Below are 20,849 nucleotides of genomic sequence, written 5' to 3' on the forward strand. Positions count from 1 at the left end.
GGGTCATGAATGCAGAGATGTGCATGAATGAGTTCGGGGGAAGCTCATGAAAATCTAACCCGTAGTAGAACATCAGGCATGTGACGAAGGAGTGGAGAGGGAAGCCTACTCCCCGTATGAAGTAGGGGATGAACACCACCCATTCGCGTGGCCTTGGTGTAGGCACCACCTAGCCTTCCTCCGGCACGCGGTGGGCAATGTCTGGCGAAAGATAGCCGGCGTCCTTCAGCTCTTGGATATCCTCGTCGGAGATGCATGAGGCCTCCCACTTACCGTGGGAGCCTGAGCCGACCATGGCTGAGCTTGGGGAAGGGCGTCTGGGAGAGGACGAAAAGTGAAATGTATCTGGGCGCTTGGAGCTTGAAGGAAAGGGGGTCGAGTCTGGAATGCATGTGGTGGCTTTGAGGATCTTTTTCCCTTTTCTGGGGGCCCGCAAGGCCAAGGGTTCCCGTTTATTGTGCCACATGCCCCTCCACTTCCTGAAACGACCGCGCTGGTAAATGCGCGCAGGATTACCCAAACCATTACTCATATCCCCTTAAACGCGGGGCACGATCTCCTCGAGTTTTTTTTCATAACTGGCTATCGCGACCTTTCGTCAGAAAGGCTGTTAGATGAGGAACTGTTCACACTCGGGCTTTTAAGCCTTCTGATTAAGAAGTGCGTGTTTTAAAGGCACGACTTCACCAAACGACCAAGTTTAAACCAGCCGAACATGAAGGGAACTCGCCTCGCAAGGCGATTACTCTGGATACAAGGAGCCGCCGAAGACCATATACATCGACGTCGGATGTTAGTTCGGGGGCTACTGAGGGAGTCTGGGATTAAGGGGTCTTCAGACGGTCGACCCATTTCTTACAGGGCGACCTAATGGGTCACATTATTGAAGACCGGACTGCGTGACGACCTCGTGGACAAGGAGGAAAGCTTTGAAGATTGGTGCGTCGTCCAAGTTGAGTACTCCCTCTATCCATATATATAGGGCCTAATGCGTTTTTCGGGGCTAACTTTGACCACATGTTAGAGCAAATAATATATGACATGCAAGGTACACAAAGCATACCGTTAAATTCGTACATGAAAGGAGCTTGAAATGATATAATTTTTATATTATATAATATTAACTTTATCAATAGTCAAACACAGTCTCAAAAAATGCATTAGGCCCTATATATATGGATGGAGGGAGTAGGCTAGATCGGCGCATCTGTCCCCGGTTGGAGGTCGATTGTATGTAACCCTATGGATCCTTGGCGTCTATACAAACCACAGGGTTTCATCCACACAGGCAGGTCGACTCATATAGGGTTTGAGCTCATACGATATCGAGGTAGATCAGCTCTATAATCCTCATACACCATCAATATAATTAAGCAGGACACAGGGTTTTACCTCCTCAAGAGGGTCCGAACCTGGGTAACTACCGTCTCCTTTGTCCCTTGCAACCCATTGATCCAAGGTCCACAGCTCGGGACCCCCTATCCAAGATCTGCCGGTTTTGACACTGACAACGTGCTCAAGTTTTTCCCCCGAAAACACCCCTAGATTGTTAGAACAAAATGCTCTAAATTTGTATGTTTGCCCCCTTTCAGTCTTTTACATTTTCATAGCCCCCTTTCAGTGCATAAGATTCCTAGCCCAACCCTCGGGGACATCGATGCGAGCGCAAATACTGCATATCGCACTATATGTAATAAAAAAAACACAACAATCCATTAGTTGCATATGGATTTATTTACATTATTTTCATCGTCTTTCGTATTTCTAAAAGAAAACACAATAAAAAACAGTAAATTTGAATCACACTCGTCGCAGAAAAAGATGTGAATTACACTCGCGGTAAAAGCAAAGCAAAATGAGTTGTTGGTGTGACCATCTTGTTTCAAAATAAATTACAAAGTGCTTGAGTCCATCACTTGCATGTTCTCAACCATCAAGTATAATAAAAAAAATAAAGCTGTAGGTTGTGAAAATAGGTGGAGTAGTTAGGGCAACTCCAACGGACCGATCAAACGGACGACGATTTTGTCCGCTTTTTGTTTGTTTGGGTCGTCCGTCGGTATGTCCGTGTTCGTTTTTTTAAATGGGTCAGCACATGTATCCAACGAAAAGCAAGTGGACAGCATCACTGTGGTAATATAATAATGGGAGAAAGGTGGATGGGATGGGTCATCGAATTAAATAAACATGCAGAGGTGGGTGGGTGGCTGTGTGACAAGTCGGCCAGGCCGGTCACATGCGGACACAGAGAAAGAGGGCGCGCGTGTTCGCTTCGTGTCCGCACCGACGCATTTCAGTCCTAAGTTTGAGCCAGAAATGTGTCGCCACAGACGTAAAGCGGACGCGTTTTGAAAATAAATCCACACGTTAAACCATGACTTTTATCCATACGAATCTAAACAGACGACGGTGGATGAAATAAGTCGGCCACTGAAGTTGCTCTTGTTATCCATAGCAACGAGGGTCGTTTAGGTTTCGAGCCGCAATTTTGAATCCTCGTCACAGGAGCAGACGCTAAAAACGTGCTAACATTTACAATCAGCATATCAGACCCCCCAGAAGTAACAAAACCCATAACCGCCCTTGACCAAAGTTCCTGCGCACCACCAGGAGCTATCCACAATAGCCTACTACCACAGGGGCCCAATCGTCAACCCTCCCGTTTATAAATTCCCCACCAACCCGAGCGGCTGCCCCCGCACCAGAGCAGGAAAAAAAAAAAATCTCTCTCCGCTCTTCCGCTCCGAGTCGCGTCGCGTGAGGAGAACGGGAGGGGAGCCAAAAAGGTGAGGGTCTCCCCGCGAATCCCACCGGGTTTCCTCCAATTCCCCCCCGCGATTTATCCCGCCCGGGCGCGGGATCCGCCCGATTCGTCCCCCGATCCGCGCTGATTCGCCGCCCGGCCCGTCGGATTTGGTTGCAGGGGTTCTCGCCGAGGCGGAAGGGGAGGAGATGGCCGGGAAGGGAGGCAAGGGCCTGCTCGCGGCCAAGACGACGGCCGCCAAGACCGCCGAGAAGGACAAGGGGAAGAAGGCCCCCATCTCCCGCTCGTCCCGCGCCGGGCTCCAGGTGAGCGAGCTCCTCGCACGCGCTTGCTCCGTCTTCGTCTTCTCTCCGTACGCGGGCTTAGATTTGGTTCGAATTCGAAGCGTCGCGCGCGCGGTTGCCCGCTGGGCGCGGTGTTCGGGCGGTTCCGCGGCCCGCGTGCTCGAGGGCGGGCTGGAGGGAGGCGATTGCGTGCTGTTTCCCTGGTAGCAGTCGGCATGGGTTAGATTATTCGGTGGATTGGCTGCGCGCAGGTTAGGTGGGGTTTTAGAGATTCGAGAGTCGTCGGGCCTCCGCAGGATTTTTGTAGATCTGGGTAAGCGTTTGCCCTGTCTAGCTGTTCGGGATGATAGAGTTTTATTGTGCATTGGTCTATAGATGTGTGGTGAGTCCATAGTTGCTGAAAAAGCGAAATGATACCACGTCCCCTGTTCAGCGGTCGTCGACCTGGATCAAGGGTTGGCGTTGAGGCGTGGGACAACACGAGTTGGTGGCAGTTACAACACGAGTGGTTTTGTGGCTAGCGTGCTCGAGGGCAAGCTGTAGGGAGGTGATTGTGTGCTGTTCCCTTTGTTACAGTAGGCATGGGTTAGATTCTTCTGTGGATGGGCTGCGTGCAAGTTAGGTGGGGTTTTAGAGATTTAAGAAGTTCTCAGGCCTCCTTGGGATTTTGGTAGATCTGGATGAGCGTTTGCTCCTCTTTCTAGCTTTTAGTGATGATATAATTCATTGTGCATTGGTCTATAGATATGTGGTGAGTCCATAGTTTTTGAGAAAGCGGAATGGTGCCGCATCCCATGTTCAGGGGTCGTCGACCCTGATCAAGGATCGGCGTCGAGGCATGGGACAACACTAGTCGTTGGCAGGGGCAACATGAGTCGTGTGCGCCTGGCTTTTGGCCCGTCGTATTTGAGTGGTTTCGTGGCTATTTCCTTTGTTACGGCAGCATGGGTTAAGATTATTCTGTCGATTGGTTGCGTGCAAGTTAAGCGGGGATTTAGAGATTTGATAAAGTTGTAGCATCTTGGCAGATATTTTGTAGGTCTAGAGAAGCATTTGCTCTGTTTAGCTGTGTTCAGTGGACTAGTGTTACCATCCTGGTCTTGTTCATGTTATGTACAGTTCAAGGATGGTTGCCCTAGCAGAGGATTCTGTTCATGTTATGCATCGGGGTTTTGTAGATTTCATGATGATATAATTGAATTCATTATTCATCTAGCTATAGATAGGTGGTGAGTCATAGTAAACGCGGAACGATGTCGCGGACCCAATTTTGGGGTCGTCGACCTGGATTGAGGGTTGGGCATCTATCTATAGATAGGTGTTGAGTCCATTGTTGTTGGAGCGCGGAACGATACCGCGGCCCCTGTTTCGGGGTCATCGACCAGGATTGTGGGTCGGGCCGACAACAGTAGAAGGCGGGGACGCAGCCCTAGTTCAGGGACAACATGGATACTTACTTGCCATCTGCAGTCCACACAGATGTGCCGCCGGAGCCGGTAGTGGAGCTTCACCGCGTAGGCCTCCGTAGTCATCCTATCCTAGATGTGGATATGGCAGCCAAGGCCTGGTCGTTGCTCCCAACAACCGGGGAAACCTAGGGCGCTGGGCTGGATCATCGAGGCAGCACAGGCATATGCTTGCTGCTGCCATGTCTCCCTTGCCATGCCTTGATACAAATTGGGTTGGATGCAGATCGGGATTTAGATTATATATTGTTTCCTATTGACAACTAATTCCATATTTGCTCATGTAGATAAAGACTGCCCCTTAATTATATCTAGAATTAAGGCATGTAATCAGGCAACTAATTAATTAGTTAACCCACCGTCTTGCCATTTTCGTTCCTGGGTCATCGTCTTGAAACTGCTTAGGTCGTGTTCCGCCTGTTGATTTGTTGTTCTAAAGAGTGTACCCCGATTGCTCCCTATGTTTTGCAAGCGGTAATCCTCGACCCTTGTTCCTGTTCGTTCCCTGTTGACCTGGAAACTCCTCAACTATGGGTGAGGTTGCAGTGGTGTTACCGTCATGATAGTGAAAGATGGGGTAATTGGGGAATACCGATGGAGATTATATCATGCTGTTGTGGTTCTTTTTTCTTGCAAGTCATGAAGTGATCACATCCTAGTTTTATTGTGTATGATATACTGCTGTCACATCAATCTCTCATATACTACTCAACAAGTGATAGTTTGTTAGCATATGCTGATCTGTTATACCAACTTGTGTCCATGCTTTCTGCTTTTACATCTGTTTCACAGCCCACTTCAAGTATGTGATGGTCAATTGGTCCATTGTTTTCAAAATTATGAATATTATTTGTATTGGCCTTGCACTTAGCAGCATGGGTGCTGCCTAGGTTGGTAGGTCCTGTTAGTCAGATGTTTTGACGAAATCCTACCAAGACACTTGATTTGGGGTGTTTGCATCCCTTGATTTAATGTTATTGCTATGCAATTCTTGTCTAAACATTTAGACATGCTCCCGTGTACTAATTTATGGCTGTGCGATATTTCAGTTCCCTGTTGGCCGTATCCATCGTCAGCTGAAGCAAAGGACCCAGGCGAATGGCCGCGTTGGTGCTACTGCGGCGGTCTACTCTGCTGCTATCCTCGAGTACCTGACGGCCGAGGTTCTGGAGCTGGCTGGGAACGCTAGCAAGGATCTGAAGGTGAAGCGTATCACCCCTCGTCACCTGCAGCTGGCCATCCGTGGAGACGAGGAGCTTGACACCCTCATCAAGGGCACCATTGCTGGTGGAGGTGTGATCCCACACATCCACAAGTCCCTGATCAACAAGTCCTCCAAAGAGTGAAAATAAAAAAATAGAAAAGGAGCATCTCTAGCTTAAACTGGACATTTTCTCAGTCGTCTGTGAGATAAGTTTATCGTGTCGTTTAGCGTTTAGCTGTGCTCCTTCCAGATCAAAGTTGTTGTCCGTCTGTGTAATGTTTCCCTGGTACCGATTGAGTCATTTGGACGTGGTGTTTATGTTTGTTCGTTAACTCTGTGATAGACTCTCAATGCAAAAACCTTTTAAACATGTTGTGAGTAATAGTTGGCTCTCATCTATTCCATTTTGGTAGCTGTTTTCGTTCTGTTCTTTTTTTGTAGTTGTTCTCGTTTTTTTTCTTGAGTTGTTTTTCGTGTTTGGTTTTGTCAGTAGAATGGGCTAAGTTCGGAGCAGACGAATTAGGGATGGTCAGTCTATCTGAATTTGAAGTACATTGATTGATTTGGGGCTGCAGGTTCCTGTTTTGTCTGTCTGCCAGCGTTGAACGATTGGTTCTGCTGCTGCGTGTGCAGTATGCTTGCCTGTAACACGCTTTCCTTCTCCCGTTTGTTAAGGCTGGTCACAATGGGGAGGAACTTAGCAGTAACATCACACACTCTAATACAACTTTGCTTATGTGGCACGTATTTAGTGAAGAGAGAGGTGCTTGTGGTAACTAGCTAAGTTACCGGAACATCACACACTCTAAGAAACAATGAGTCTATAGCCTAATAAATGCATTGTTGCATGACACTACATACATGTTACTCCCCATTGTGGAGGTAGGAACATAGTCTAGGAAAGCGTGTATGTTCCTACCTTATGTTACTCTCCATTGTGACCAGCCTAAAATACTTCATTTACTCCTTTTTGTAGATCAATCAGGTTTCGAATGTTTGGCCAACTCCCCTATTTTCCCATTCAAGGACAGGCCCGGTGCATCGACTTGTGCCCAGAGCCAGAGGTCCTGAATTCGACGCGGCCTCTCTGCACTGCGTTGTGCACGGGGTAAGTAAGACCAGAACTGACGTGGAAGGTTCGAGCACAGGGCCTGTCATTTCCAACCGTGAACAATATTGCTGCATCATTCGACGAATGAAATAGCCTATTCCCCAAATGAAATCCACATTCACTTCCTATGCGATCCTTGTGCCCATCGTCTGTCCCTCCCTCAAGGCAACGAGATCGAGATCGGGACTGCTGTTGTGGTCGCTGTCGTGAGCACCGCGAGGGGAGGGGGAAAGCGCAGGAAATGGCCTGGAAAACCACGAGACCCAGCGCCAAGTCTTTCCACAGGCCCGCCCAGTAGGCGAGCGCGTGTGCGTCCCTGTCCGTCTCCGAGCACACCGAGGTCATCTTTATTTATCTACCCGCCCCCGCCCCCGCCCCCCTTCTACCTAGCTTCCCTCCTCTCCTCTCCTCTCTTCTTCTCCATATACCGTGTGCTACCCTACCTCCTGCCTTTCCGCTTCCCCTTCTTGCTCCAGCTCCACTGACGTTAGTCCAGAGGCTGCGGCGCGCTCATGGAAGAAGCGCTGACGGGGGAGCAGATGGCGGCGTTCCAGGAGGCCTTCTCGCTCTTCGACAAGAACGGCGATGGTTCGTCTGCTTCCATCTCTCTCTCCACCCTTCTCCTCCATTTCTTTGTTCCCTCTTCTTGCCTTCTTGGTCATTGCTGGATTTTGTAACCAATGCTAGTTTTCTTCTTCTTTCTGTTTCATCTTTTTATCTGTTGTGGACTACTAGAATTCAAGATGGCTTTCGTAGCCACAGCTCAACTTATTCGTTGCTGAGAGAGAAATCATCATACTCTATCTCCATAGAGACGGAAAAACTCGTCGATACAAAGCACGCAGCCCGAGCCTGGACCATAAGATGGGCTCATGATCTGCATTAGAGCAACCAGATAGATCGATGATCGTCTAGAGCTCACCAGCAGGGTTCGCTTTATGACTAATTTCAGATATTAGAGCCCTGTTTTTTTCTCAGTTTCTAAATATAAGTTTTTTTTTTGCGGAAAGTTTGTAAATATAAGTCTTCTTAGAGATTTCAAATAGAAACTACTCCCTCCGTCCCAAAATAACTGTCTCAAGCTTAGTACAACTTTATACTAGAGCTAGTATAAAGTTGAGACAGTTATTTTGGGACGGAGGGAGTACATATGAAGCAAAATGAGTGAATCTACACTCTAATATATGTCTATATACATCCGTATGTAGTCCGTATTGAAATCTCTAAAAAGACTTATACTTAGGAACGGAGGGAGTAGATTTCTTTCGCTTTTGGGCATGTTTGTGCTACTGTAGCCCCAGCAAAACTCTTATTTACTTTGCTCGCACTTGAATTGCTTGTATGGACTTGGTTGGTGATGTATGTATCTATAAAATGGGGGCCAAAACCAAAAACTATTTCAAGAACAAATGATGGATTTCTGTGGGAAATTTTAAACCCCAGTCCGGCAATTCAAAGACATTGGTCGCAGGAAAAGAAAACCCTACTGGATTTCATCCCAATAGAAAATAAATTACTACCACTATAGCCCTGTTTGAATCCATGGGCTAGAGTTAGTTTGAGCTAGTTTGGGTTCAACTAGCCCTAAAATATCCAAACATAAGGGTTAGATTGGAGCTAGTTGCATCTAACCCACCCAAAAAAACTATCCCATCCAAGAGGTGCTAATTGGAGCTAGTTCTCATGGGGTTCATTAAAAAATATTTTTTTCTCTCTCTCCCACTAGCCAAGAGATGCTAATTGAAGCTAGTTCTCATGGGGCCTATTAAAAAATCACTTTTCTTTTTCCATAAAGTGCATCTATTATCAATCTAACCCTTCCATCCAAACACCTATTTGCCTAGAGTTAGTTTAGGGTTAGTCATGAGCTAGAAACTAACTCTAACCACTCTAGCTTACCAAACAGGGCCTATGTAGACCATTGTACTGTAGCAAACAAGCACTTAAGTTCAGTCAAAGAACATTTCAGAACAAGTGCTTGCTATTGGCTCATTTGTGATCCTGCCCATGCCCCTGCCCATCAAGAACCAGACCTGTTTTTGTGATGGCTGTGGTGACATTACTTGTCACACACCTGTCTGCTCATATACACATACATTTAAGTAGTGCTCCAGTTTATCATATCTTGGTCAAAACCTTTGACCATACGCTTCGCACGTGGTGTTGTCTTGGCCCATTTGGGATCAGGATAAGCATGAGCAGACCTAAAATGAAAACAGAGTTTTCGAACATGATTGACATGTGAGATATTGGGACATTAATTTTGTGACATGAAGGATGCATCAGCTTGGAAGAGCTGGCCACGGTGACTCGCTCCCTCGGCCTCGACCCGACCAACCAGGAGCTCACCGACATGATGCGCGAGGTCGACACGGACGGGAACGGCACCATCGATTTCCAGGAGTTCTTGAGCCTCATTGCCAGGAAGATGCAGGTGAAGCTCTGCAATCCAATGAACAATCACCTGTTTGATTTGATTTGATTCTACTGTTTGACAAACTGGGCCTGCCAGTGCCTGATCGTGCTGCTGCTTTCGATTTCCATCTGAAATTGCAGGACGGAGACGCCGACGAAGAGCTCAAGGAAGCTTTCGAGGTCCTGGACAAGGATCGAAATGGATTTATCTCCCCTGTTGAGGTGAATATAATGGCACCCTCTTCTCAAGTTCAGACAATTCACAAGCTCATTTGAGGCACTGCTTAGTTTCATCTTGCCCATGTACATGCAGCTGAGGACGGTGATGATCAATCTCGGGGAGAAGATGACCGACGAGGAGGTTGAGCAGATGATCAGGGAGGCGGACACCGATGGCGACGGGCAGGTGAATTACGATGAATTTGCGCTCATTATGAAGAATGCCGAGCGCAAGATAACCGGGTGAACAAAACTAAATGCTGGTGATGGATGCAAAACCACTGGTTCTTCGTTGTAAATTCACTGCTTGTCGAATTGTTACTTTCTGAAGCCACTGTAAGCTTGTGTATTTATCTTAGAAGCTGTTTGTGCACTATATGTAATAAGATTACATAACGGCAATTGCCACATATATTTACACCACGTTCTTTGGTTCTTGGAAGTTATGCTAGCCACCTTTATGTCTTTTTACAATGTACATCCCATGGTCAGTGTTTGTTTTATCTATTATACTTCCTCCGTTCCTAAATATAAGATTTTACAGATTCCATTAAAAGACTACATACGGAGCAAAATGAATGAATCTACACTCTAAAATATGTCTATATACATCCATATATAGTTCATAGTACAATATCTAAAATGTCTTATATTTAGGAACACAGGGAGTAGTTGTTAGGTCCATTGTAGCTCATGCGAGGACCTCTGGTAGAACCGATACTTATTTACCAGACATACAAAGTACTTAGTAATCAAAAAAGTTTAACATGTTTAGTTGCAAGATTACAAATACTTGATTGTCGAATTTTTAAAAAGCTTAGTCGCCAGATTAGATGTATTTATCGCCATTTTTTTTAAATGCTTTTAGTTCAGTTTCCTTTGCGGTGGTTCGAGAGAGAAGCGGGAGGAACACAAAATTGGATCATCCAACGGTCCACACAAACTCTTACATGTTTAAAGAAAAAAGAACTCAGGCAGTCCCTACAAGAATCGACCTTGTCAATTTCATTTCTTTACACTTGATCATCTCCTTCTCATGTTGCCATTTATTCAGGTGAAAAATATAACACCATGAAACTAAAAATCAAGAGAAATCTGAACATCAACCTAAGAAGAGATCTTAGCAAACACATCAAGCACTAGATAAATTACCACAATATTGTATATGTAGTTATGTACAGATCTGGCAAAGAGGATACAAAACCCATCCTTATTGGCACCACAAGCACATGATGGGCTCCGGGGGTAACACTGCTAGCAGATACTAGTATGCAGTACAAACCACACGGGGAGTGCTGGGGTTCATGCCCAAATGTCGATTCTTACCACCAATATACAATCATATATCATTGGTTCATGACACGAGATACATCGGTACTACTTATCCGAGGCGTCTTTCAGCTTCTAAGCCGCAACCGCCTCTCGCAGTTTGCTGCTGCCTTCTGGAGGCGCCAAGCTGTCGTAGTACTCGACGAGGACCTTCCAGCCACCCGGGCACATAAAACCGTCGGGTGGGCTCTCGCGATTCTTGGCAAGGCTGCGCATCTGTGTTACAGTGGCAACTTTGTTAGGACAAGGTTAACAAAATGTTGGGGCCAGAGTTAAGTGATGTGCCAATGACACTGAAATGAATTACCTTTGTGCCAGAGATGAACAGGAAGTCCTCTTTCCTTGATGGGTCGAAGAAATTCATCTTGTTATGCTTTGTGTCGTATGCAGCCACCTGATCCAAAATAAGAATGACAAGACATGTCAAGAAAACAGAATAAAACAATAGTATTTCGACATTGAGTAAAACATATTGATGGCAAGATCAGAATGGGGTGTCTGGCCTGGAAGGATTACACACCTTGAAAGGAAGGATATTGAGCCTCTCAAGCCCAGGAGCCATGCTCAGTACTTTTTTCCCATGATCAGCATCATAAAGGTCCCTCTTTTCGGTCGGGTGGCCCATACCAGCAGGGTCTCTTCCGACAATATAGAAGTTTGCACCAGCATTTATACGAGCCTTAGCATGCCACTGCACCTCAGTTGGCCCAGCATAGTGCATTGGAGAGGGGAAGATTGCAACCACAGTTGATTCTGGGTTTAGGACACCTTCCTCAAGAACCTAGAAAATGAAGGAAAGACGTCAGAACAATGCAGGGATTATGCTTTTACTCCCTCCGTTCCTAAATATAAGTCTTTCTAGAGATTCCACTAATAGACTACATACGGATGTATATAGACATACTTTAGAGTGTAGATTCACTCATTTTGCTCCGTATGTAGACTCCTAGTGAAATCTCTTAAAAGACTTATATTTAGGAACGGAGGGAGTACATCTTAATGTGTCTATACTAGTCTCATATAAAAAGGTTTCACCATAAGACCTGTTACCCAGGATTATAGTTAATTTCTATCTATGGCTATAGGAGTCATATTTCCTTTTTTTAGAAAATGGATGGTAGGATTGTTATAACTCAGTACCTTCTCATGCTGCTTCATTCTCACACTAAGAGGCACGTCATCTGCTTTTGTGAATCCTCCCAGTGGATGGAGAAGAAGAACAGGGTTTTTGTAGCCCATCTCAAGAAGACGCCTCCGTGTATCAGTCATGAGCAACGCATGCCCATTGTGCACAGGGTTACGAAGTTGAAAAGCAAACACTGCATCTGCATTGCGCCTGGCAAATTCTTCACGCAGCTGTGCTGGAGACAAACGATACTGATCCAGGCCATCATTATACTTGATTGGTTCTATAACCTCCAGGTCTCCACCAATCAACCAATCACCAGCATTTGTAATCGCCTCCTCTACGTACGGCAGTCCACGTGCAGCTGTTCCCCAAGTCCGTGCAATTCTTTCTTCCTTGTTATGCTTGTAGATCTCAATACTGAAGAAAGAAGGAAAGAGTGTTAAAAATGAGTTATAGATGAAGAGCATTCAGTACACTAAAAGAAAATCACTCATATATCATATAAATAGGCTATGCTTGTTTCCAACAGCATAAAATCCTTTTCATTGGAAACCAGGTGTAACATCTTCTTAAGACTGGAGATTGCGTCAACAGATAGAGGCGTGCTACGTCGATGTCATTATGTCACTTCAGATATCCAGTTGCTACATTTCTAGGACAGCATCATTTTCATTTTCAGCGCTTGATGTTTATAAAAATCAGATAAATCATGGCGATGTAAGTACGAGGTATCACAAGTTGTAAAGTACTAGGAAAGGCGTCGAAAAAACGACACAATGGAATATCTATTGAAGGGAACAATACGATAAGATATGCAATTTAATACGACCAAAGGTATTATCAAGTTTGATATGGCTGAAGGTATTATCAACTTTAATACGACCGTAGGTATTGTCAACTTTACTGCGACCGAAGGTATTATCAAGTTTAGTACGACGGAAGGTATTGTCAACTTTACTAAGACCGACGGTATTATCAATTTTATTACGACAGAAGGTATTATTGACTTTAGTAATCATCTATTGGATGATGCATGATTGGCATACCATGGATATCTGAAGATTGTCAACATATACAACTACGCTGTTAAAAGTATGACTGAAGTCCTCACTATCATAGCCCCATTCCACAAAAGCAGAAACTGATACGAATTTCGTTTGAGTGTCAAGTAGCCACTTAAGGTAGCAAATTGCTGACCACCACACTTTGCTGACCATCATTGCCCGTATTCTTAGTAAAAGAAATGGAGTATATACTAGCACTAAGTTTAGATAAGAGCTACTAGAATTGTGTACACAGATAAGCTGTGTAGCTACCGAAATGTGCAAACCATATGCCCTCTTAACAGTGAATCCACAAGTTTGAGGTTGAAGAAACCACCATTATCAGCAGGAGCCTAAATAAGCTCACAACATAATTCCCCAATTCCTACCCGAAAGAAACATTATGAATTAGCATGTCTTAAAATTGGTACTACTAGCTAGGGTACATTTAATCATGGGAGAGGGGAAAAAAACAGAGAGAGAGAAAAGAGGGGGGATAGGTTCTCACTCGCGGAGGACGGCGACGGGGCGGTCGTGGGCGTCGACGAGCGCGACGCTGGTGGCGGCGGAGGCCTGGATGGCGCGGCGCTGGGCGTCGTCGAGGGCGAGGACGATGGGCACGGACATGTTGACGAGGCTGCCATCGGCGCCGCGGACGGCGTTGAAATGAAGTGCTTGGAGGAACTCGGTCTCGCGCATGAAGCCGCGCAGCGGGCTGGCCCAGCCCTCGCTGAGCACGTGCAGCCACTCGGTGTCCACGCGGCCCAGGCGCACCCGGTGCGGCAGCGCCGCCGCCTCCCGCCGCAGCGCCGCCCGCCGCCCGCCCTCCTCGGGCGCCACCAGCTCCACCAGCCTGCCCCCGTCCGGCTCGATCAGGCCGCCGGCCCGGCACCGCACCCCGCGCGCCGCCGCCGCCGCGGCCCTGCCGCCGCCCCTCACCGCGACCCGCGCCGCCGCCGCCGCCGGCTGTCCCTGCCCCCTGCTGGGCCGCGCCAGCTGCGGGAACCTCACCGCGAAGGCGGCCTGCGTCGCCATGGCTGGTGGTGCTGATGCTTCTTGCTGACGATCTGGTCACGGCCCCCGCCTCCCCCCGACTACTTATATCGGGGGCGTTTATCAGGTTTCGTCTTGCTCTTTCCTTGCGGCTGGCGGCCTGACCTTGGCGGTGGGTGCGCGTATAAAAAATGGGGGTGGATGGAGGGGGGTGGATGGAGGGGGGGTGGATGGAGGGGGGTGGAGGTGAACCTGGATGGGATTGCGGGGCGGAGGCCATGGGCGCGACGAACGTGGACAAGGGGACGTGGGGGCTGCGCTAATGGGGGCTGATGAGGATGTGGAGCGGGGCGGGGCGGGCTGGCAAGTGCCTTCCTCGCCTTGCCTTTGCCCAGTTTTGGTTTGGATTTCTTTTTTGTTTTCAGGGACACTTGGGACTTGGACTGGTGTCCCGAACGACTTTGGTGACGTGTGAACTTATGTGTCTTTTGTCGAGGCCGGATCGTTTGCGCCGTGGGGGTTTATGCCCCGCATGCTCCTTCTTGATTCAGCTCGCAGGGAAATGTTTATATCGCGAACCTTCGTCTCGGGCCCAATCCTGACGAACGTCTTCAAAACCGTCAGATCAGATCGGCGGTGACGGTTCTCTTTCAAAACCTCCCCGTAATTTAAAAGGACTACCATGGCAAGTTTGCAAAATGCCACCCCGATCTCACACAATACACTTAAATGCCATCGGAGTTCGCAGATGCCACCCTAGCTATTGGGGTCCGAGGTGATATAAGGGGCCGGACTAAGGGGTGCGAACTTGTTGTGCCATCCAACACGGTCCTGCATCTGTCTGCATGACCAGTCCGGGCAAGCTTTCTACAGCAAACCAAAGACAAAGTGTGGGAGGGATGATTTGTGCGCGTCCGGACCGCTGCCATTTCCCCGTCTAGCAACCGCGACCCACTCGAAACCCTCCTCCTCGCTTGTGTGCATTTCTGCCCCACGCCATCTGCCCGCATTGACGTCGGCCCAGGGCAGGCGTGACCTCACACTACCGGTATTGAATCGACGCGCCGTCCACTACCCGCCGGGATGAACATACCTCCTTGCCGCATTCAATCGTCTAAAGATTGCCTGCCTACATTCATTAAACCAACACGCGTGTCGGAAAACCGACTACGTCCCCACATCGGTTCACGAGAGCCAAACGACATTAAACATAACGTTGGTTGGCTTCTCACGTTCGTCCGCAATTCAAACGAGGACAGACGCCGGGTGTAGAATCGCACCACACCACCACTCCCCATCTCCTCCTTGCACCTTAATATCCACACTATCCAAGACATCCGGCGAGTAGGAAGAGGAGTTCTTGGGTATAATAGCCGGTTGGGTGGACTGTCGAGCATGTTGGATACAAGCCAGGCAATTCGTCGCTCCACCTCCCTCGCCACTACATGTCGTCAGTACCATGGGCGAGGCTCCAAGCCGACGCATCCCGCAGCAACTCGCCGCTACAAGCCAGCTCGCAGAGGAGTGGCGAGGCTCCCGTAGATGAGGCCCACTCCTCCCGCGCCTAGCACCACACTATCAGCCGTCAACGTTCGCGGAACCGCGCCCTATCGACGAAAAAAGAAGTCGACTTCACGGAGATCAACGAGACGGCGGCTAGCACGTTCGCGGCCATTGCCAACATCGAGGAAAAGTATAACATGGGAAGTCGTCGCCACTTGGGTCCCAAGAAGGCCACCATCCGTGCTTCACGGAAGCTGAGAAGAATACTGATGCATTGCGAAGACATGTTGTTGTCTTATTTCTTTATCTTTATGACAAAGACTTCCAGATTGTCGATTAACACGAAAGCGGAGGCCAACCTTCCCCTTCATCTGAAGCATATCCCTTTAGAGCCACTTCGATGTGCGACACTGCCGAACAAAGAGAAGACGGAGGCTATTCTTCCCCTCTCGGTGAAGCATATACCTCCAGGGCTCCTGCTATTTCGAGGAGCGGGCCATCGGACATGGGTAATACATGTCTTCGGTATGAAGGGCTGCGGAGGATTGCAAAGGAGGCGGATGAGGCGGGGCTTCATTTTCTGGGCTCATGGCCGGTCTCGGATGGGGAATGGACACCGACGTTCATTTTAGTCTAGGTTTATAGTCCGGTCTAGTTGAAATATGTGTAAATGCAATGAATTTTCTCCGACTTCTATGAAAAACACCCGGTTTTATGTAAAAAAACATTCAAGTATGAATATCGTACAGTTTGTTTGAGTTCACATTAAATTTGTTCATTTTTGTTAAAATTTAGTTGAAACGTAAGCGAACATATGCAGCTAGCTTTGATTGGCCGACTTCTGCATCCGTGTATGCGGACCGCCCCCCCTGTACTCGAGCAAAATTGGGGTTCAGCGTTGGAGATGCACTACCATTACTTTTCTATTTTTTAGGGGGAGGGCAATAAGATTACTTCTCATGTGTTTTATGGTATATTTTTTCTTTAAAAAGGAGTTTGCCTGGGATTTGATGCATTTAGCCCTAATGGTTTAATTGATCTCGCTATTTCTTAGACAACAGAGGAATAACTGTTTTTTCTCCGTAAAATCTAAAAAATGGATTGGGTTCCACTATCAAACGACAACTGAACAAAGTGAACACATAAATAACTACATTCAATTATTGTGTGTATGCGTGTTTTTTTTTATTGGGGGGAGGGGATGATGGTGTTCATGGCATGACATTGCATGCATCGACATGCTCAGACTTTAGGTGGAGTGCTCGAGCTCATCCTAGATCATTTTGGCGTTGTCGGCTTGCACTGACGGTGGTGACATAGCAATCCTTCTGTTTCACCCCTTTTTGTGATAACTTAGTACATATTTATCTTTTTCTAATAATGAAACACGGAGTGCTTCTGTCGTCCGTCAATTAAATTAGCCCTGAAGTTGACTAGAATTATCCATTATGCCATCCATAAGTCAAAAAACGATATATGGGTCGATTAATATGGTTTATATGAAGTGCAACCTCTATTTCAGCACAAGCATGGACCTAGCGCAGTGGCCGATGCGCCGACGCCTTGCTCCACCACTAGGAGGAGACCTGAGTTTGACTCCGGCACCACCCTTTTTTTCTTTTGCTTCATTTTTTGTGTAAATTCAAATGCTTTTAAAACATTCATATCTTTTAAATCCTAACTTCAAATCTAACATGTTATATATGAAAATCATTCAGGAAAGTGTGAAGATTTCAAATATGCTACGCCCTCTTTTTCCTTTTGCTTCATTTTTTGTGTAAATTCAAATGCTTTTAAAACATTCATATCTTTTAAATCCTAACTCCAAATCTAACATGTTATATATGAAAATCGCTCAGAAAAATGTGAAGATTTCAAATATGCTATTATTTTGCATGTTACTTTCTACAATAGAGATTATTGTGCAATATTAATTAATACCTTCTCTATATTGGTTATTTTGGAAATGCCTATTACACATGTTTCTTGTCCCATTTAACTTGAGTAGATATAACAGTTTAATGCTCTCACAAAAGATAGAGTTGACACTATAACGGATGTTGATTCCTACTAGCTATCATATGCTAAAGGTTACAATGTGTACATAGTAACCCTATTTTTCGTCGTGCACAATAACCAATCAATATACGATGATGTATACTAAACTGTTGATACAAGGTTTATGTAAACAAGTGGATTAATGTTGACCTTCATATTTATTTAAATTGTGCCCACAAAGATTTTTAAAAACACATTGAGTACACTTCAAAAATCATGCAGTCATTACATTTTTACTTAACACTATTTATCATGTTGTTTGTTGTCAAAGGGTTTACAAATATCGTCCAATATGTATAAGAGGGTGATTTTTTTTTCGTTGCAAGGCACAGACATGTTTGCTAGTACCTACTAATGGAGAAATAGGTATTCTTAGTTCGTCATGCTATTTTACAGAAACCTCCTGATATTTTTTGCATTAAACCTGCAGTACATATAATGTTTTTAAAAATACTCATATCTTCTAAACCGTAACTTTAAATATAACATGCTATATATGGAATTTGTTTAGAAAATACATAGAATCTGAATATGGTGTTATTTTACCTGTTAATCATTTTTTTACTATATAGGATGCGATCTTAACCAATAATGCACTATTCGACTTTGTTTCATACCGGTATTGATCTGTATTAGGGATAAACACCTCAGAAAAATCGGGATTGGAGACGAAAATGAAGATCACTTGCCCGTTTCTTTGTATATACTAAATCTACACACAAGCCGCGTTGAAATAGAAGAACGGTGAAATCTTGAACTGCACTTTTGTAGGCTAAGATCATCTTTATTTGGGCCGTAGCTACAAATTTTCAGATTATAGAATTTTTTTGCAAATTAAGAATGTGTGATATTTTTTCCTTCTGTTGCAATGCGCGGTCCCTTTTGCTAGTATCACTAACAAAGATAGTTTTTTGGTCAGGATATGGTGATTATTGCCCAAGTGTTAGTATGCTTTCGGCAAGCCTCCTTCTTGTAGTGCTCCTGGGCTCCCGTCACGAGGTGGCTCCTACTATGGTCTAGGACTCTCATAATCAACAATAGACTTGTTCACTTGAAAATATCTAACTATAGTCATGCGTCAAGAGACCCCCGACGTAGGAGGGAGGATGCTCAAGGACTGTAACGACACTATTATTCCGATGATTGGATCGTAACATTCCAACTTAGAGCATCTATAGCTGAATCCCTCATACCCGTCTCAAACTTCCGGGCATATCATCCGGTCACCGACAGGTTATAAAAATGTGATCCAACCGAACCTCTTAAACGTGCCTCAAACGCCAAGGATGACCGGCACCCTTCATATCCAGCCCAAATATGGGGCAGATATGAGCCTAGGAGCGTCCAGGCACGTCAGCCTGATGACGTGGCACCCATGCATACTCGTCCAGAAACCCAAAGGCCCGACAGGTGCATCGACCGTCGCCTCGCCCGAGACTAGAGCCGACTATTTAAGCCGGTCGACGTCCCCCATCCCTAGCACATTCGTCTCCTCCCTTCGCCGCCGCCACCCGAGCCCGTCTGCCATGTCCCCACGCTGCCGCCACTACACGATCCAGTACTATCTCTGGCTCCTTGATCAGGTCCCGATCCGGAGGGTCGTGGTGCTACCTCTGGATCCGAAGGAGGATTTCGAGGATTTCGAGGAGCAGGAGGAAGCGCAGGAACCGGCGGAGGAGGCGCCGTCGCTGGATGCGTGTGTGTGTGTGGGGGGGGGGGTGAGCGATGGAGGAGAACGTGGATGGTGGTCGGAGCAGCATGCCATCCTTAACTCCATCTGCTCGAAGTCGGATGCGGAGGTCAGTCGTCTTTGTCGGCACCAGATGGAGGCGGCGCGGGCGGTTTAGGCTCCGGCACAGGCGTCTCAGGCCATCTCCAACGATGACGAATAGTAGTAAGTACATAGTACATAGGCTATGCATTTTGCACGATTTTGTATGGATCTAGGGGATGAAATATGAAAGAGTTGGATGTGGATTGAGACGCGATCTGTCAGTGTACGCGGACGCGCCCAGTCGCGTCCGCGAACGTTTTAGGGGTCAGATTTACAACTTGCGGCTGTAGATGCTCTTAGGGTTTTCTCTCCTGCTTATGAATTTAAATAAACTCTTTTTTACCAAGGAGATCCTAAAAAGGAAACTTTAGATAAGTAAAAAAAAACGAGCGGATCCATAGAAGACACATGTTAATAAACCAAAGACCGCTAGATTTGCAGAAGAATTTACAAAAAGCAAGCGTTCATAGGATTAAGTGTATGTGCATGTACCAGTATTCATGTTTGAACTATGTTAGAAGTCTTATTTTTTGTTATTACTAGTAGGATACTCGTATGCTGCCACGAAACCATTACCTTAGAGGTGGGGAAATAAGTTGGTGTCCTTTTATGATCGTTACGTGATTTATAATTAAAAAAGATAAAAAAATACGATGAGAGACATGCTCACATGCAGCGTTAGAGAATTTTGAACAACCATAATAGATTAGGAAGAGAACTAAAACCAAGTTTGATTTTGAGTTGAAGTCATATTTTTGTCTTCGCTATTTGTGTCTTCTACAAAAAGGTTGATCTCTCATTAAAATAATGTATTTGCTATTATGATAGACTCCATATATAAGTAAAGTATATTTATTTATACGTCTCTTATAAGGTTGCCAGTTTCACTTGTATGTGTGTATTTGTTTATTTGGAAAGGATGTTGCATCTATTTTTTTCTTCCTCCTTTTCGAAAAAAGGATGTTGGACCTATGTGAACTCATCTTCAACTTTAATATTTATAAATAGGAAAGATGTGTTCACTCACTTTTAGTAGTAATAGATACATACTACATTATGCGGTGGCGTGCATATTAAAGAAACAAGATGATTAGCATGCACTCCATCATGTGCACTTCAAATAATTTAGGTTCGCTCGTTGTTATTGGTCAAACGCGATGGGATTGTGCATAATATATATAGTGAGCTGATTTGGGTGCTATCATACTGGGCTTGTTCGACTCGATCCTTAAGAAGAGGCTCGATGTGGATGAGAAGATGTAATGTGAGGGCATCCGTGTGGTGAAGACCATTTGAGCAACATGGTTACTTGATCATCAAAGTCTGTTAGAGCATATATCTTCATATGTGGTTTTGGTAATGGATGACAATTCCTATAAACTAATGGTTGCCTTAAGTTATATTTATAGGATTTGTCCATAGGCACTTCTTGAAGTCCATCTGTTGGGTTCAAGGAGTTTATATGATGACCAAGATGGTATTCAAGGTATTATCCAAAGAATGGTCATAGAGACACAAGGTTGATCAAGATCTCAGACAAAGAGTAAATCAAGATGA

General features: G+C 45.9%; 3 protein-coding genes across 3 annotated transcripts; 2 read left to right on the forward strand and 1 right to left on the reverse strand.

Annotated features, from left to right (window-relative positions):
- Positions 1 to 2,677: 2,677 nt before the first annotated feature.
- On the forward strand, positions 2,678 to 6,088 carry LOC123452177 (probable histone H2A variant 3). Its single transcript, XM_045128780.1, has 3 exons — positions 2,678 to 2,786; positions 2,924 to 3,069; positions 5,564 to 6,088. The coding sequence occupies exons 2-3, from the start codon at positions 2,953 to 2,955 to the stop codon at positions 5,858 to 5,860; spliced, it is 414 nt and encodes a 137-aa protein (XP_044984715.1). The 5' UTR covers positions 2,678 to 2,786; positions 2,924 to 2,952; the 3' UTR covers positions 5,861 to 6,088.
- Positions 6,089 to 7,213: 1,125 nt separating this feature from the next.
- Positions 7,214 to 9,905, forward strand: LOC123452178 (calmodulin-like protein 4). The gene is made up of 4 exons (XM_045128781.1): positions 7,214 to 7,417; positions 9,106 to 9,263; positions 9,386 to 9,466; positions 9,558 to 9,905. The coding sequence occupies exons 1-4, from the start codon at positions 7,342 to 7,344 to the stop codon at positions 9,708 to 9,710; spliced, it is 468 nt and encodes a 155-aa protein (XP_044984716.1). The 5' UTR covers positions 7,214 to 7,341; the 3' UTR covers positions 9,711 to 9,905.
- A 678-nt stretch (positions 9,906 to 10,583) lies between these two features.
- LOC123452179 (ATP-sulfurylase 3, chloroplastic-like) lies at positions 10,584 to 14,150 on the reverse strand. The gene is made up of 5 exons (XM_045128783.1): positions 13,473 to 14,150; positions 11,933 to 12,338; positions 11,313 to 11,573; positions 11,100 to 11,186; positions 10,584 to 11,008 (listed from the first exon to the last, which is right to left on the reverse strand). The coding sequence occupies exons 1-5, from the start codon at positions 13,997 to 13,999 to the stop codon at positions 10,868 to 10,870; spliced, it is 1,422 nt and encodes a 473-aa protein (XP_044984718.1). The 5' UTR covers positions 14,000 to 14,150; the 3' UTR covers positions 10,584 to 10,867.
- Positions 14,151 to 20,849: the final 6,699 nt, after the last annotated feature.

Source organism: Hordeum vulgare, chromosome 5H, assembly GCF_904849725.1.
Source record: "Hordeum vulgare subsp. vulgare chromosome 5H, MorexV3_pseudomolecules_assembly, whole genome shotgun sequence".
NCBI lineage: Eukaryota > Viridiplantae > Streptophyta > Magnoliopsida > Poales > Poaceae > Hordeum > Hordeum vulgare.